This window comes from Taudactylus pleione, unplaced genomic scaffold (genome assembly GCF_031769625.1).
Source record: "Taudactylus pleione unplaced genomic scaffold, aTauple2 ptg000238l, whole genome shotgun sequence".
NCBI classification, from domain to species: domain Eukaryota; kingdom Metazoa; phylum Chordata; class Amphibia; order Anura; family Myobatrachidae; genus Taudactylus; species Taudactylus pleione.
Genome location: NW_028284640.1, coordinates 2300859 through 2318166, shown reverse-complemented (window position 1 = coordinate 2318166; position 17308 = coordinate 2300859). Strand labels below are relative to the sequence as shown.

Here is a 17308-nt window from a genome sequence, read left to right as displayed (position 1 = left end):
TTGGGAACCACTGTGTTAATGTATTAAAGAATATGTTTACCTGCTCTAACATAGGCTTAGATGTCTCAACCTGCTATGGCAATGTTTTTTTTTAAGTAAATGAATAATGTAGAAACATAAGCTTTAGAAAGTGGGGACAGAACAGACAGAAGCTCTTTATACATATATATTTTATTATGATTAAAGCAACATATATAGTTAATCTGTAAACAATGGAAGTCACAATAATAAAATATATATATTGGCTTATTAAAGGACCTTTTTACTCATCTACACCAGTCTATGGAGTGCCGTCCGTTTGTTCTATGTTATATATATATGTATATGTCTGATTCAGAGTTCGCTGTTCCCTATGTAATGTAGCGTGGTGGCATTTAAAATTGACCACAGACTCTCCTCAGCTACATTTGGCAACTGCTGCCAAAAACTTGACCAATCCAATTAAGTCCTTAGGGCATAATCTGGTCATTGAGTAAATCAGTTACTAGGAGTGCATGCAGTCATTCCAGTATAGTGTACATTATCTATATCTTTGCAGATGAGCAGGTATTCAATGTACAGTTTTTCGTTAACAGAAACCCCACAGTTAACATAAACAATTATTTGGTTAATTTACTTTGACTGCAGTGATACAATTCATAGAGACCCGGCAGCTGCAGCCTGAAGGGAGAAGATCATGGCAGGGCAGGTAAGTAGCCTATCCCTGCCCCTCTCCCCCCACTAAACCTAACTCTCCCTTAGTACCTAAACTCTCTCTTAGTACCTTAGTATCCTGACAAGGTACCTAAAGTACCTTGTCAGGATTCTGACGTCAGTATTAAGAGCCACCGCCTCGGTGATGTCACTGGTCTCTGGCAAAGTGGTTGTTTGCATACTTGTGAATATTGATCCTGACTATAAAGTGACAAGCTGTGCCTATCTGTTGTATAAGCTTGCAGACTGTACGTACTTGTGAATATTGATCCTGACTATAAAGTGACAAGCTGTGCCTATCTGTTGTATAAGCTTGCAGACTGTACGTACTTGTGAATATTGATCCTGACTATAAAGTGACAAGCTGTGCCTACCTGTTGTATAAGCTTGCAGACTGTACGTACTTGTGAATATTGATCCTGACTATAAAGTGACAAAGCTGTGCCTATCTGTTGTATAAGCTTGCAGACTGTACACACTTGCCAACTGTTCAGCCTGGCTGGAAGATGCCTTATGAGTGGTCAGGTGAGCGCCCCATAAGGCATAAAAATCAGACTCCCCATAATAAAGCATGGGGGGTTTAGTGCATATTTTGATCAAAACATTTAAGCTGGCAGCCCGTCTTCAGGGGACCCCAGTTCTCGGCAAGTCCTACTCTATCACAGTGCAGTGGATCAATGCCTTTTCTATATAAGCATATAAATAACACGAGATATAAGTGGCATGAAATTAGTTAGCTCAATTATTTAAATAAAATAGTATAGTGGCAGAAGAAAGAAAGGCCTGCTAATCAGGTGACTTAATGCAAATTCACTTTGAAACAATATCTGCATGGGCCACTTGCCCTAACAACAATGGCAGAGAAGTGGGAGGTCTCCAGCTCCAATACCTATAACACATACAAAGCATACTTACCTACTCTCCCTGAACGGCTGTGAGCCTCCCAAAAATTGGGTGGCACTACCGGCAACCCACAAGAGAGGACAAGTCTCCCGGAGCGCCTGCCACCTGTCATCACGTCCCCTCCCCCTCCCGGAGGGAACAGCCAGAAAGCCATGACAAGTATGACCATAAGACACACCCTAAGCTCTGGCTCCACACAGCTATAGGGGCCTATTCATCAACACTAAAATAACGTTTTTAAGGACATTTTCCTTAATTAACGTTATTTTAGTATTCATGAACACACTTAGCACAGGAGATATCACTGATATCTACTTGCTAAGTCCCCCTGCGTTAATTTCCACATATGGAAATTATGGTATTCATCAAATTCCGAAAATTATGTATTTTCGGAATTTGATGGTGTTACCATACACCACTGTGAGGTGGCGTATAGTAGGTAACACCTGCTTTCAGATGGGCAGGTCCCTCGGCGTTTTCCTCCATTGCTCTGGACTCTCCTCTGGTTCCGTCTGCTATGCTGTCATGTGTTCTCCCAAGCAGAGCACAATAAAGTTTAGAAAAAAATAGTACTGTGTTCTGCTGAGGAGAACACATGACAGCATAGCAGACGGAGCCAGAGGCTGCTGCGCGAGCAGGTAAGTCGGGGACGGGGGGGAGGTGAACGGAGGTGAACGGAGGGGGCAGGGGGGGCACACAAAATTACTGCCGCTGTAGGCAGTGCTGCACATGCGCTGGTTTTATGAATGTAAAACCGCATGCGCAGCACGGATTCCAGCTGCGGTAAGTTAGAGTAGAGAGAGTTAATTATCTATTTCATGAAAAGCTGTCATCGCAAAAATGACAGCTTTTCGAAATAGACAGTTATGGGGAGGAGGAATGATGAATTCCTCCGGTAATTAGGTAGAACTCCATGCCAGTTCTAAACCTAATTGCCTCCAGAGAAAGTTTAGGTATGATGAATAGGCCCCATAGACTGATAATTCTGTCATCCATAAAAACTACAAAATGGAGACAACAATGAAAATATAATTTTGAACACAACCTGTCCCATCCTTGGCGGGTTTATAGTACGTCATGCTTATTTCAGCGTTCCGTTACATTTTAGGTATTGTGCTTCTAACTACCAAAATAAAAATCCCTTATCCAGAAAACCCTACATCCCAAACATTCCGGACAATAAATCCCATTCCTTTATATAGAAATGTATATAGATATTCTGAACTAGCTGCATGTTCTTATTTGTTGAAGAATATTGCTGTTGTGTGCTCGCTGGACAAAGGAACCTAACCCATGACAGACTCTACCACGTCATCAACTTCTGTCATTTATGACAGTAACCCCATTCATTCTATTCCTGTCTTCTATAGATTTTTCTGATAATCTTCCTTTGACGCTGGCATTAGGAGCTGTAGAGCTTCCCTGCCTAGCGATAGTAAATTACAAAGACTTTTTACTTTTTTATATAGTTATGCTTGTTGGTAAAGCTCTTGTTTTCTCATATACTATATTTAATTTACGCTTTACAATCACTTTGTTAGCATTATTTTTTTTATAGATCTTCTGTTTCATAAGTAGGACATACAATGCACTTAGCACAAATGAGAATTGGGATATAAATGCATTTTAAGGAACTCTTTTGCTAAGAACAATTTTTTTATAACATATTTTACTTTATTTTTTAGTGTACTCTTGCTTTTACTCATACTTGTCTACTCTCCTGGGACTGCCGGGAGAGCCTCCTGAAAAGCTGGTGCCGCAACCCCACTCCATACCCTCCTCCGCGAATGTGGTCGGTACGGAGGTGCGATGACGCAAATCGCATCATCAGAGTCCTGCTTTAGCCACTGAAGCCTATACAGCATGGGCGTATTTATAATGGTGCATGGTGTGCTGGGTACAGGGAAAATGGTCGCCGCGGCCATTTTCCCGGTGACCTGCGCATGCGCTATAGGCTCTGGGCACACTCTAGTGCCCATAATCTATTAGTGCGGCGCCGGCTGCACACCACTCAGTGCAGCCAGCCGCCGGACAGAGAGGAGGGGGCCCCATGACGGAGACTACACCTGGCCCCCTCCTCTCTAGAAACGCCTATAGGCTACACTCAGCAAAGATAGCGGGGGAGGGATATGTAGGATTCGCCCCCCCCTGCACTCTCCACACATGCGGTATGTAGTACGGCCCGTTTCCAATGCAGAGTAGTCCCAGCAATGCCCCCTTATGCTGCGCCCCCCCACTCCGCCGCCTTGCTGCCCCATCCCGGAGGGGGCAGACAGAATGTCAGCTACTATGATTTTGATGCAGTTGTCACTATTCTATAGAGCATGTGTGGAGGAAGGGTTAGGTGTATGACACATTACTGTATGACAAAAGGGAGCCGAGCAGTGACGATTTTAGTGAAGCAAGTCAATGAGAAAACGGACGTCAGAGCTCTTTCTTGGCTTACGCTGCCTAAACCGTCAAATACATATCACAACGATAAACTTTATTTTATACCATGTAGAGATTGATATGTATTATGCAGTTTCTCCAGAAAAAATTGATGTAAGCCTCTATTTACTGTTACAACATGTAATTTTTTCGCTTTTTTTTTACTGTTCCTATTTCTTTGATTTCAATCGAGTCCAATTCCCTGTAAAAGTCGGCTTTGGCATGACAATAAATAAAGAACAGGGACATATGTATCAAAGCTTGATGTGAGATAAAATTGTGAGACACATATCACCAACCAATCGGCTTCTAACTTACATTTTGCAGGCTGTGTTTAAGAAATGATAGTTTGGAGCTGCTTGGTTGGTGATATATATTTCACAATTTTATCTTACATCAAGCTTTGATACATATGCCCCTTAATGTGGCTGGAGTTGACCTACTGGACAACTTTACATGGCTCTTTTGCATGTCACGTCAAAACTAAAATATTTTTCGTCTTACAATACCTCGGTTATACAAGAAAATCACCGTATATTCCAAATTGCACCCGTGCGAAGCCGGTGTGGGTCGCTAGTCTTTAATAAAAGGTATATTTTATGTAATCGATAATATACTGTTTGAAGTGTGCCCCTCCTCCAAGAGTTTTTTTCTTTTGCTGCTTTGTGTTATATCAATATATTACTCTATGTGCACCTCTAATTTTGATTTATGTAGTGGACTGCCTTTTGCATTATTATATAAACTATTGTATATTGTATCTACACACTTTATAGAGTACCCTACAGTTTATGTGCGAGAATCCCCTCATCCCTCCCCCCCCTTCCTCTTTCTTTTTCTCCCTCCCCTATTCCTTACTATATCATAAGAAATGAAGGGTTGGGTACGGGATGCTGGCAGTCAGAATCCTGACACTGACATCCCGATGGCTAGAGGTAAGTATACCTAACCTCTAACCCCTAACTCTCCCTCCCCAGTGCAGTGTCGGAATGGGGCATGAGGGGCCCACCGGGGAATGCAGTGGTAGGGGCCCATGCTTAAGGGGTGTGGTTATCCACAAGAGGGGGTGTGGCCAGTCAACTGAGATGCTTGGCTAACCAATAGGTGTAGATTCTATAGAAGAGTACCAAGCACCCATATTGATCATTGGTACTGCTCCACCAGGTAACTGACCATCTAATAGAGTAACAATGTATAATTTGAGGGCTGGATCCTAACACCTTGAAGACGGGGTAGGCCCGTAGGCAGTGGGGCTCCCTGGGGATTTCCCCTGTACCCCTGTGGGCCAGTCCAACCCTGCCCCAGTGCCTAAACTTAACCTCCCCCCTTAGTGTCTAAATCTAGCCCTCCCTCCCCGGTGCCTAAGCCTAACCCTCCCCCCTTAGTGCCTAGCCTTCCCCCCACCTCGCTGCTTACCTTCGGGATTCCGGCAGACGGGATGCCGGTGCTGTTATTCTGATAAGTGTCGGGATTCCAGCGTTGGTATTCTGACCTCCAGGGCCGGATTATAGGGAGGGCGAAGGGGGCGGTCGTCCAGGGGCCCCCACACATAAGGGGCCCCCACACACTGCCCAGTCACCGCTGCTACTAACACTGGCGCCGGCACTGTCTCCGGCGCCGGCGCAGCTATTGTCCGTCGGCGGCTCAGCTGTTCCCAATCCCTAACAGCAGCCGCCGAGGAGCTTCCTACAGTCAAAGTCTTGCGAGATTTGACGTCATCATCTCGCGAGACTCTAACTGTAGGAAGCTCCTCGGTGGCCGCAGTCAGTGACAGACAGAGGGAGCCGTGGCTCCAACATAAAGAAGAGTTGAGTCGACTTGACTCAGGTCCTCATGGTTCCCTCTTGGTGCACCTGTGCACCTCAGCGGTGCAGAGCGCTGGCGGGCAAGTACTGTAGCCCTTAGTGTGTGTGTGTATGTATATGTGTGTGTATATATATATATATATATATATATATATATATATACACACATACAGTATATATGGCTATATATACATTATATATAGCTATATATACAGTGTGTATATACACACACACATAATGTGTGTGTGTGTGTATATATATATATATATATATAAACATGTGTGTGTGTACTTATATAATGTATATATAGCCATATATACTGTATGTGTATGTATATATTATATATATATATATATATTACATTTGCTTTACAATTTAAAGTTACTGGAATATTGAGGTCTTTATATATATATATATATATATATATATATATATATATATATATATATATATATGTTACATAGAGGCCCCCACAAGTTTGTCGCCCAGGGGCCCCCACAGACCTTAATCCGGCCCTGCTGACCGCCAGAATCCCCGCTGTCGGGAGATTGTATGTATCCCAAAATGAATACTGTGCTCTGGCCCTCATTCAGAGCCGCACGCAAGCGGGCGCACGTACGTTAGGCGTACGTACAAAAATATTTAAATTCAATGGCTCGCTCGTATTTTCGTTCGCATCTAAAATTCCTCCCTAAACTCTGACGACCCCTCCTCTAACTAACGAGCGTACGAAATAGCGAGCGTACATCCCCGAAATGGCTTGAAAGGAACGCACGCACAAGTATAAACAGGAAGTGGCCTTGTCAGATGTCGATTACCTGCTCCTTTATTCTGCCTACCTCCATCAATCGTATCATGCCAATCAATGTATCAATTAGCTTAATTGTTTGTTTTTTTTCAACACAATGCAAGAAACTTTACTCTTGTCTGTGTTTGTGTTTACCCGCAGAATACGTACGGATGAAACATTCGCTTGTATTGTTTAAAAAACATGTGAACCACAATTAAACAATTGTACTATTGCTGTGTATCCCCGCATATTTCCCTGGGTTCATTTCTTTATTTAAATTTGCTTACGCATGTCACTGCATCAAGCCTATCCTAACTCTCCATAGATTTCTGGCCCTGTCGAACACATGACTCATACACTAACCAATAAAATTGCTCCTGTTAATTTCCAAAATACATTAGCCAATCAGAAAATTTTTACACACTTTATCAAAAATGATTTTTAAGAAAAACACCATTGCCATCATGAGAGCCTCCGCATTCACCAGGCGTGAGCTGCTGGTGCTTACGGAGGTCATGGATCGCCGGATCACCAGCCAGCCAGAACCCATGACCAACCGGCAGAAGCGCTCCGCGTATGCGGAGGTACGGTCCCGCCTGCGGTCCTTTGGATCACGCCGCAACATCGGGCAGCTGGAGCGCAGGTGGTCCGACCTGCAACGGCGAACGCCCCGCTTGCTGGCATGCTTTCGCATGCAGATCCTGGCAAGTAAGTGTTATGTATTGTGGTTTTAATGTTTGTGTTTGTGGGGCAAACTGCGTGTGCATGTTTTCCTGTCTGTTCTATTTATTATTTGTACTCATATCTGCGTGTGCATGTTTTCCTGTCTGTTCTATTTATTATTTGTACTCATATCTGCGTGTGCATGTTTTCCTGTCTGTTCTATTTATTATTTGTACTCATATCTGCGTCTGCATGTTTTCCTGTCTGTTCTATTTATTATTTGTACTCATATCTGCGTCTGCATGTTTTCCTGTCTGTTCTATTTATTATTTGTACTCATATCTGCGTCTGCATGTTTTCCTGTCTGTTCTATTTATTATTTGTACTCATATCTGCGTGTGCATGTTTTCATGTCTGTTCTATTTATTATTTGTACTCATATCTGCGTGTGCATGTTTTCCTGTCTGTTCTATTTATTATTTGTACTCATATCTGCGTCTGCATGTTTTCATGTCTGTTCTATTTATTATTTGTACTCATATCTGCGTCTGCATGTTTTCCTGTCTGTTCTATTTATTATTTGTACTCATCTGCGTCTGCATGTTTTCCCTCTTTTTATGAATTTTTAATTCTACTGCTATTTTTTTTTGTTTGTTTGTTTTTTGTTTTTTTTTCGTTTGTTTGGCCGGATTTGTCCATAAACTAAACGCAATTTATTTGACATATTTTAGGGGGACAGCCAAGACTCCGCCGTCAACGTCGGCGTTCCCGCCCACTCTCCCCAACCCCCAGCCAACACTCCACCCCAAATCTTTCGCCTATTCCCCACTCCTCCCCATCCTTCCCAGACCCTCTCCCGGAAATGTCGGGACTCCTTCCCCTCCGTCCCACTTCCCCCTCTCCTCCACCCACCCCTCTTCCAATTACCCCCTCCCCGGAGTCCTGCATAACTCCGCCCCATTCTTTGGGGAATGACGGATCCTCCGAGGAGGATCATGGAGGTTTTGCCGGAGCTCCCGATTTGTTTCCCGGTATGTTTTTTATTATTTTTTTTTAAAGCACAAACTGTTTGTATGTAATCATGTGTCGTGCCTTTCTTCGTGTTTTTGTGGCTTGACTTTTGTTGATTGTGAAGGTTTGCCTTTACCTCTTCCTGGTGATTTAAGCATACACATATCATACCTGTGGGAATTTGTACCTAGGCCTTGTATTTTTGCCAGCCCACCCTTTTTATTTATGTTTTTGGGTTTAGGAGTGATTAGTTTTTTAATTAATGTTTTTCTGTGGAGTCCCTATTGTTGTATTAACCCACACACTTTTCTCACCCACAGAGGAACAGAGGCGTCGGCAAGAGGTGGCGGATGTTGTGGGGCAGATGCGCCACCATGTAATCGGCCTTCTGGTGGCCCTCGACCGGCTGTCTGGCCTCCTTCGGCATTAGTTTTTTTTTTTTTGTTGTATTTTCCCAATAAAATTTTAAAGACAAATATACGTTGTGGCTCATTTTTAAAAACCAAAACCAAGATAGTTTAGCCTGACATAAGTTCCTGCAAGGATTTCCCTTTTTTAAAAGTTAGATTGTGTTTTGTCTTTGTATGTCAAACAGACACCAGAAACACATAACAGTAACAATGTAATTTCCCTTTTTGGGTGTAGTGTCAATTTCAGATTTCTACATTTTCCAGGTTCCTACTTGGTGCGCAAGCTGCTTAGGCCAATCTTACAAATCCCAAGGTTGGGCCAGGCTTCCTTTTGGTGTGGATTGGAAAGCTGAAAACATATTTCAGTTTTGCTCATCTGGCGTCAGTACTGGTTTACCCCTTAGTCAAATGTAACTTGTGTTAACCTGGTTACACTTGCTGTTAACGTCCCAAAAAAGGAAGACCATTTCACTCTTCAAACATTTATTCACCACATAACAGAGAAAACAAAGTGGTCACTCCCAAAAAAAATACACAGTGATAAATTCAAATACAACACATACCAAGAAAAAAAAAAATAAAAACACAAAATCAAGAACTGGTTGACGAAGGACCATGCCAACATGATTCCACAAACATGGCGTTGCGATATGGGTTCCAGAATATATGCCCAAAAGGACCAGATCCAGGTTTGGTAAGGGTAGCAGGAAGTAGTGAGCGTTGGAGTGCCAAAGATTATGTGAACAAACAGAAGATGGTGAGAAAATTAAAAATAAATTAGATGTTTGCCAAAAAAAACAAACACATTAGGTATAAACACTGGAGTTTTGAACAAACTTACCTAAAAAATCTGGCCACCACATCATCGCGTATGGCCCCCCCACATACTGACCTTCGACCAACCTCGGGGGGGCCATCCTCAGGTAAGGCATCCTCTGGCTGCATTGGGACACCACTCCTTATGGCAATGTTGTGAAATATCCCACACAGGACCACAATTTTAGACACCATATCCGGCACATACATGAGCTCGCCACCAGAGCGGTGGAGGCATCTGAATCGGCCTTTTAAAAGGCCGATACAGCGCTCCACCACTTGCCTGGTGGCTGTAAGTGCGGAATTATATGCACTTTGTGGCCCTGGTGTGGGAGCCAAATAAGGAGTGAGCAGCCAGGACATGCAAGGGTATCCACTGTCTCCTGTGAACAAAAATAGACCACATCAGGAACACTGTGTATCAAGCTTAACATTGTTATGTACTAAAGGTCTCCACTTACCCAGAAGCCACGCATCACCAGCTTGTAGGTTGGTTAATTTCTGCCATATCCCTGATTGCCGGATGACGAAGGAGTCATGAGCACTTCCGGGTAATTTAGCATTCAGGGACAGGATCTGGAGGGAGGCATCACATACCACCATTACATTCAGGGAGTGATAGTGTTTCCTGTTTCTAAATATGGCCTCCAGCCGTGCTGGAGGCTGAAGTGGTATGTGAGTACCATCCACAACCCCTATGATGTGTGGGAAGCCAGCTATTTGGTAAAAATTGGCCTTGGCCACACTAAGGGCACCCATATCCAAAGGCATTTTAATAAAATGATGGAGGTGCTTGAAAAGTGCCTCCATCACTGCCCTCAGGATCCGGGAAAAGGAGGATTGGGAGATGCCCGCCACTATTCCGACCGTTGTTTGAAACGATCCTGAGGCACAGAAATGTAACACCGCCATAAATTGCGTCAGTGGTGGTATTGCTGTTGGACTGTCAATTTGCCGCTCAAGATCACTTTCTATTAATGAGAGAGTGTCTATGATGATTTTGGGAGGTAGACGGTAGCGTCTTAAAACCTCATCATCGGGCATTCCAAAAAGGGTGACACGTGTTCGAAATATCTGGGGCCTTGCATGCCTACGATGCCTACGCCTGGGACGAGTTTGAGGTTGGTCGTCTTCCGGGAGCAGGGCCAGAACAATTCGCCCCAGATCTACCTGAAATTCAAAGTTTACAATGTAAGGCTTTTGACCCACCCCAAAAGTAAGAAAAAACAACTTAGCTTTCTGATACCATCCATAGCTGCTTACATGCCGGGGTATTGTCATGATACGTATAAACTGTAAAAAAGGCAACAATGAGACGTCAAAAATTTAAAGGGTTTTTTTTTTGGTTAAAAATTGTTGCAAGCCAACACAGAAAATAACGGAAAAAAACATTTGGCCATCGATGAAAACTACATTGCACACCGTACGTCAAATAGGGTTCAAATGGACCCAAAAAATGGAAAAGGGAAAAGCAAAACTGGATTATATGATGAATAAGCCGTCCAAAATGCGGTAAATTATTCGCAAATGCAAGTCACTACACCAACAGTCAAAAATGCGGTAAATTATTCGCAAATGCAAGTCACTACACCAACAGTCAAAAATGCGGTAAATTATTCGCAAATGCAAGTCACTACACCAACAGTCAAAAATGCGGTAAATTATTCGCAAATGCAAGTCACTACACCAACAGTCAAAAATGCGGTAAATTATTCGCAAATGCAAGTCACTACACCAACAGTCAAAAATGCAGTAATTCATTCGCAAATGCAAGGCGCTACACCAACAGTCAAAAATGCCGTAATTCATTCGCAAATGCAAGACAAAAAATGGACTTACCCAACTCGAATATATAAGATGTCCTCAAAAAACTTCTTTGGGTCCGAAAACAAAAAAAAACTAAAAAAGATGAAATGAGTGTTAAACAAATTAACTAACCACAAAACAGAAGAATACACCAATTGGCCACAAATTTGAATGCACAAAACTTACCAAATCAGGAAAGGATGTTGAAAAAATGAAAAAAATGCGAACGGAAAAACCAAAGAAATGTAGCAAAAACAAACAAAAAAACAACTCTCCAAAATCCTCCAAACGCAACCAACCAACCAAATCCAAACCACTTAACCAACAACACTCCAACAACCCCACCTCGAATCCACACACACCAAGCCATAAATAGTGTTTATTTTCCCGCACAAATTAAGGATGAATCATAGGGACGCACAATCAATGATGCGGCCGCAAACTAACGACGCATGTATAAATACGTCACAAAATCACATAGAATTTCTGGATGATTTCATGCTGGAAGCAGAGACATGGCTTCAAACCAGGGAAACAATGGTCAAAATTGCGGCGGTAAGGCCTTCATGCATTTTGTGTCAATGAGTATTTTAAAACATAATATTGTGCAAGTTGTGAAGTGGCTAAATCTGCATATTTACCCAAATAGGTGAGGAGGATGACATGGAAGAGACTGCTGGCCCCAGTCAACCCGCCAAAGCTGCAAAAAAAAAAAGGCAGCCACATTTCACAAGCAAGGAGATGGAGGTTTTGATCCAGAAGTGCGTTGACATCCTGCCCCAGGCAGCCAGGAATATGAGCCAAAGCCAGAAGTGGAGAATGTGGGAGGAGGTCGCCGTTGCTGTCAATAGGGTGGGTGATTATGTCCGTCTAGCCCGGGATGTCAAACGGCGGTAAGTAAACACTTTCCCATCCTATAAACAAACCCCATTGTAAAAAAAAGGATAATGGTTCCAAATTCATTCCACAGATGGGCAGACTTCAAATATCGTCTAAAACAAAAACTTGCCGACAGGGCTAGGCATGCAAGGGGGACAGGTGGGGGTCCCACCCCTGTGTCATTGGAGTTGACAGACTTAGAAGAGATGGCACAGGGGTGTGTGCAGGCTGTGGAGGTGTTTGGCGTGTCCAACATGGATACGGACATGCCAGACTTTGCGGCTCCTCATGTTGGCCAAGGTAAGTCTTGTGATGTCACCAACTCAGAAATGCTATTGTGCCAATATGTAGATTCTAATGTGAGTCTTTTCTCCAATTTCCTAACAGAGACAGAGGCGGATGAGTCTGCTCCAGAGGGGAGCCTTGGCCGCAGAATTTCTGCTAACTCTGCAGGGGAGGAACCAGTACATCCGGCTGAGGACCCTGCAGAAGCCAGTCCAGGGCGTGCCCCCTCGCAGGCAGTGGGCCTCCTCACAGAACTCAATTTTAAATCGGATTGCCATACGGAGATTCTGCAGAGGATGGACGCCAGTCTGATACGGGTGGCTGAGGCCCTGGAGCAAAATGCTGCGGCCAACGTGACCATTGCTCAGGCCCTGGCGGAAAATACCAGGGCCAACATCCGCATCGCCGATGCCCTGGAGCAGCTCGTTCGCCAGCACATGGTGGAGCCGACCTCCCTTCCTGCCGGAACATCCAGATCCTCTACCTCTGGCACAACATCAGGCAATCCTCCAAATGTGCCTAGCCCTGTGCCTAGTCCAGAGGCCACAACATCTGCCTCTGGACAGGCCAGCCCGATGGCATCCCGGACCCGGTCTGGCGCCCACCCTCACCCAGCCAAACGGGCGAGAAAACGGTGACAGCAATGGCGACTTTTCCCACTTTCCTTCTGTGCTTGGCTCATATTCCTTTCTGGTCAAAACTTCCCTCTCCTTTCTTGTGAAATGTTTTTAAATTTTGTATTTACGATTATGTTAGTAGTTATGTTTTGTTTTTTTTTTGATCAAATATCTTGGCCACAAAAAAAGGCAATACAATATTATGCCAATTTGTTTGTGTGTAAACAATAAATTTAAAAAAAAAAACTGACATTGTATTGTGACATTATTGTACAAATGGGTTACATTTAATCCTGGCCTTAAACGCAAAAACTGACCCTCTTTTGTTAAAAAAAAGGCCTCTTTAAGGAACGTTTAAAAAAACACATAGCGATGCAAATTCCACAGTAAACCAAAAAAAAGGGGAGCTAATTAAAAGATGATGACATTATTTTTACAATAGGCCATAACCACCAAATTGTGGCCAAAATAAAAGCCCAAAAATGTACGCTAATTGATTATGTAATCATGACATTAGCAGCTCTGATTTCCACCTGCGTACGCTTTTGTGCTATCCCAATAAACTGCTTTCCAAACACATACCAAGCCGGATTTCAATCCAACACTAATTACTTTACTGACCAGCCACGATTAATCGCAGCACCATCGTGGAGTCCCGGGACGGAGGAGAAGGCCATCGCCAATGTGGTCGAGTAATCCTGACCCTAAGCTGTGCGAGCATTTTGAAGGGAAAGCGGATGTTTCAGTGACGTATGAGACGGTCCGAACACATTTGACGTTCGCATCTGCTAATGTATGTACGCCCCAAAAACGCTTCGCCACGCCTGCGTTTTGTCATCTCCACCCCCGTCAACACCCAAAAACGCCCTGTTCTGTCAATCACATTTGACATGTCACTTCCTGTACGCTATTTTAGGAACGAGAGAAAAAAAGCTCGCAATCTGCCGTACGCACATGCGCGGTGTAACACCGACGCATGCGCGGTTAGTCAACATCGGAACGCAACGAGCGTACTGTTGTTAACGTGCGGCTCTGAATGAGGGCCTCTGATCCTTATGTTGATTAAGTACTGGGTATTGAGTTGCGGACGCAAAAATCAGTATAAAGAGCTGAAATACTAGACAAAATCGCTGTGGGTATTACAATAATGGATCCGGTCAGCTGCTGAACCCCTATGCTAAAGCTCTTTGTTGGGTCTCTATGCGCCTAAATAAAAATGTACTATGCTAAAAATAAATGAATAACAAAATGTATAACATTATGTTGTTTTTTTTTGGAAGCTGTGTCATGCTCAGGTTTTACATTGTTTTTCGGTATTTTTATTGTGCTTTGTATTAAATTTGTACATTCTTTTTTTGATTGCAGGTTAATCTGCCATGACTACAGCAAGGTACAGGCCAACGTGGGATTTGGCTTTAGATCCACTAGTTTCCTGCAAACTTTGCCTTGGAGAATATCCTGTGGAGCAAATGACCACAATATCACAATGTCAATGCATTTTCTGCACACTGGTATGTATATATATATTGCCTTACATTACGTGAAGTGGAACAATGTTTGGTAATTGGTATATTTGTCCATGATAGGTGTTGGCATTGCTTGCCACTGTTGCCATAGTTTGTGTCTCTTCTTCATGTGTGATAATCCTGATAGTGTATTTTGGAAAGATAATGACACAATAGTGGGTGTGGACATGGCATAATTGGACCATGGCAAGGATAGCATGCCCAAACTATGACAGGTCAATCAAAGAAATGGCAGACATACTGTACATCGATCAGCCATAACATTAAAACCTTGTGCCTAATAGTATGTAATATTGTGCCACCAAAGCAGTTCTGACTCAGCGAGACATGGGGTTATATTTACTACAGGTTACTTACAGGTTTTTAGAAGTGGAGATGTTGCTCATAGCAGCCAATCAGATTCTACTTAATATATATCTAGCACCTTCTATAAGATAATAGCTACAATCTGATTGGTAGCTATGAGAAACATCTCCAATTCTAAAAACCTGCTCTTTAGTAAATATACCCCATGGACTCCAGAGGACCTCTGAAGGTTCTGTGGTAACTCATACCAAGACTTTAGCAGCAGCTCCTTTAAGTCCTGTAAGTTGTGAGGTGGGGCTTCCATGGCTCAAACTTGTTTTCCCAGCACATCCCACAGATGCTCGATCAACAATTTGTGCTACTGTAGCTGTTCTTAAGGCTCGGACCAGGCAGGCTAGCCTTCACTATCCACACACGTAATGAGCCTTGGGTGCCCATGACCCTGTCGCCAGTTCTCAGACTGTCCTTCCTTGGACCACTTTTTATAGGTACTAACCACTGCATTCCGGGAACACCCCGCTAATGCCTTCTGTTGTGGAGTTGCTCTGAACCAGTCATCTAGCCATCACAATTTGGCCCATGACCCTGTCGCCAGTTCTCAGACTGTCCTTCCTTGGACCACTTTTGATAGGTACTAACCACTGCATACCGGGAACACCCCGCTAATACCTTCTGTTGTGGAGATGCTCTGACCCAGTCATCTAGCCATCACAATTTGGCCCTCGTCAAAGATGCTCAGATCCTTACGCTTGCCCATGTTTTTCTACTTCCAACACATCAACTTCAAGAACTGACTGTTTATTTGCTGTCTAATATATCCCTCCCCTTGACAGGTGCCATTGTAATGAAATAATCAATGTTATTCCCTTCACCTGTCAGTGGTTTTAATGTTATGGCTGATCTTTGTATCTCCCTAACTTTGCCAAATGCCCTCACAGCACAATAAACTTCCTAACATTAGCATCTCCCTCTACTACACTGAGTGCTTTTATATGCATATGTATGATATTACTGAGATAATGTTGACATTATCCAGGGATTCTTTAGAAACAATGGGGCAGATGTATGAAGCTGTGGAAAGTGATAAAGTGCAGAGTGATAAATGACCAACCAATCCATTCCCACCTCTCATTTTTCAAACACAGCCTGTAACATGACAGTTGTGAGCTGATTGGTTGGTCGTTTATCACTCTGCACTTTATCACTTTCCAGAGCTTCATACATCTGCCCCCTTAAATCCTATGGTGCTGGAAGTGGTAGTTATGTACCTTGTTACTCTTTTGCATTATGCCCAGGACTGCAGCTGGTATGTTAAGGTTGACATAGGACTATATACAGAGGGCTCTAAACCTTGGTGGGCTTAAATCTTTGCATGCTGGGCACAGGGTTTTGTGGGCATGAACAAAGTTATACTTGCACAAATGGATATACATGTTGGCCATGTGACTATTGTGGGCATAGAGCTATCTATGGTGTGTATGAAGATGTGTGTTGTGGGCATGAAACTTGTTTGGACTCTTGGATACTCATGATGGGCATTGGGCTGTTTACTGGCCTGTGTATGCTGGCTACTGGGCTGTGTATGCTGGTTACTGGGCTGATGCTGGTTACTGGCCTTTATATGCTGGTTACTGGGCTGTGTATGCTGGTTACTGGTCTGATGCTGGTTACTGGTCTGTGTATGCTGGTTACTGGGTTGTGCATGCTGGTTACTGGGCTGTGTATGGTGGGTACTGGGCTGTGTATGCTGGTTACTGGGCTGCATTTGGTGGTTACTGGGCTGTGTATGCTGGTTACTGGGCTATGTATGGTGGGTACTGGGCAATGTATGTGGGTACTGGGCTGTGTATGCTGGTTACTGGGCTGTATATGCTGGTTACTGGGCTGTGTATGCTGGTTACTGGGCTATGTATGGTGGGTACTGGGCTGTATACGGTGGGTACCGGGCAGTGTATGGTGGGTACTGGGCAGTATATGGTGGGTACCGGGCTGTGTATGGTGGTTAATTGGCTGTGTATGCTGGTTACTGGGCTGTGTATGGTGGTTACTGGGCTATGTATGATGGTTACAGGGCTATGTATGTTGGTTACTGGGCTGTGTATGGTGGGTACTGGGCTGTGTATGGTGGGTACTGGGCTATGTATACTGGTTACTGGGCTGTGTATGCTGGTTACTGGGCAGTGTATGGTGGGTATAAAATTAGTAAAAAGCATGCAGACTAATTAACACTACTGTCTATACAGAAGACTGACACTGCAGCTAATCGTGGAAGATCACTGTTTGTCATGTACTGTATTGGTGAGTACACACTTAGCAATTTAAATGGACGATTTGAACGATAACGATATCGTTATTGTTACCGTTATCT

General features: G+C 43.6%; 1 protein-coding gene across 2 annotated transcripts in view; it reads left to right on the top strand.

Moving 5' to 3' along the window:
- The window catches only part of RNF144A (ring finger protein 144A), a 99198-nt gene that overhangs the window by 27380 nt on the left and 54510 nt on the right, over positions 1-17308 (top strand). For both annotated transcript variants that reach the window (XM_088479503.1, XM_088479504.1), the window contains exon 2: positions 14474-14619. In XM_088479503.1, the coding sequence (XP_088335629.1) occupies positions 14485-14619 (135 nt within the window). In that variant the 5' untranslated portion in view covers positions 14474-14484. The remainder of the gene's footprint in view (positions 1-14473; positions 14620-17308) is intronic.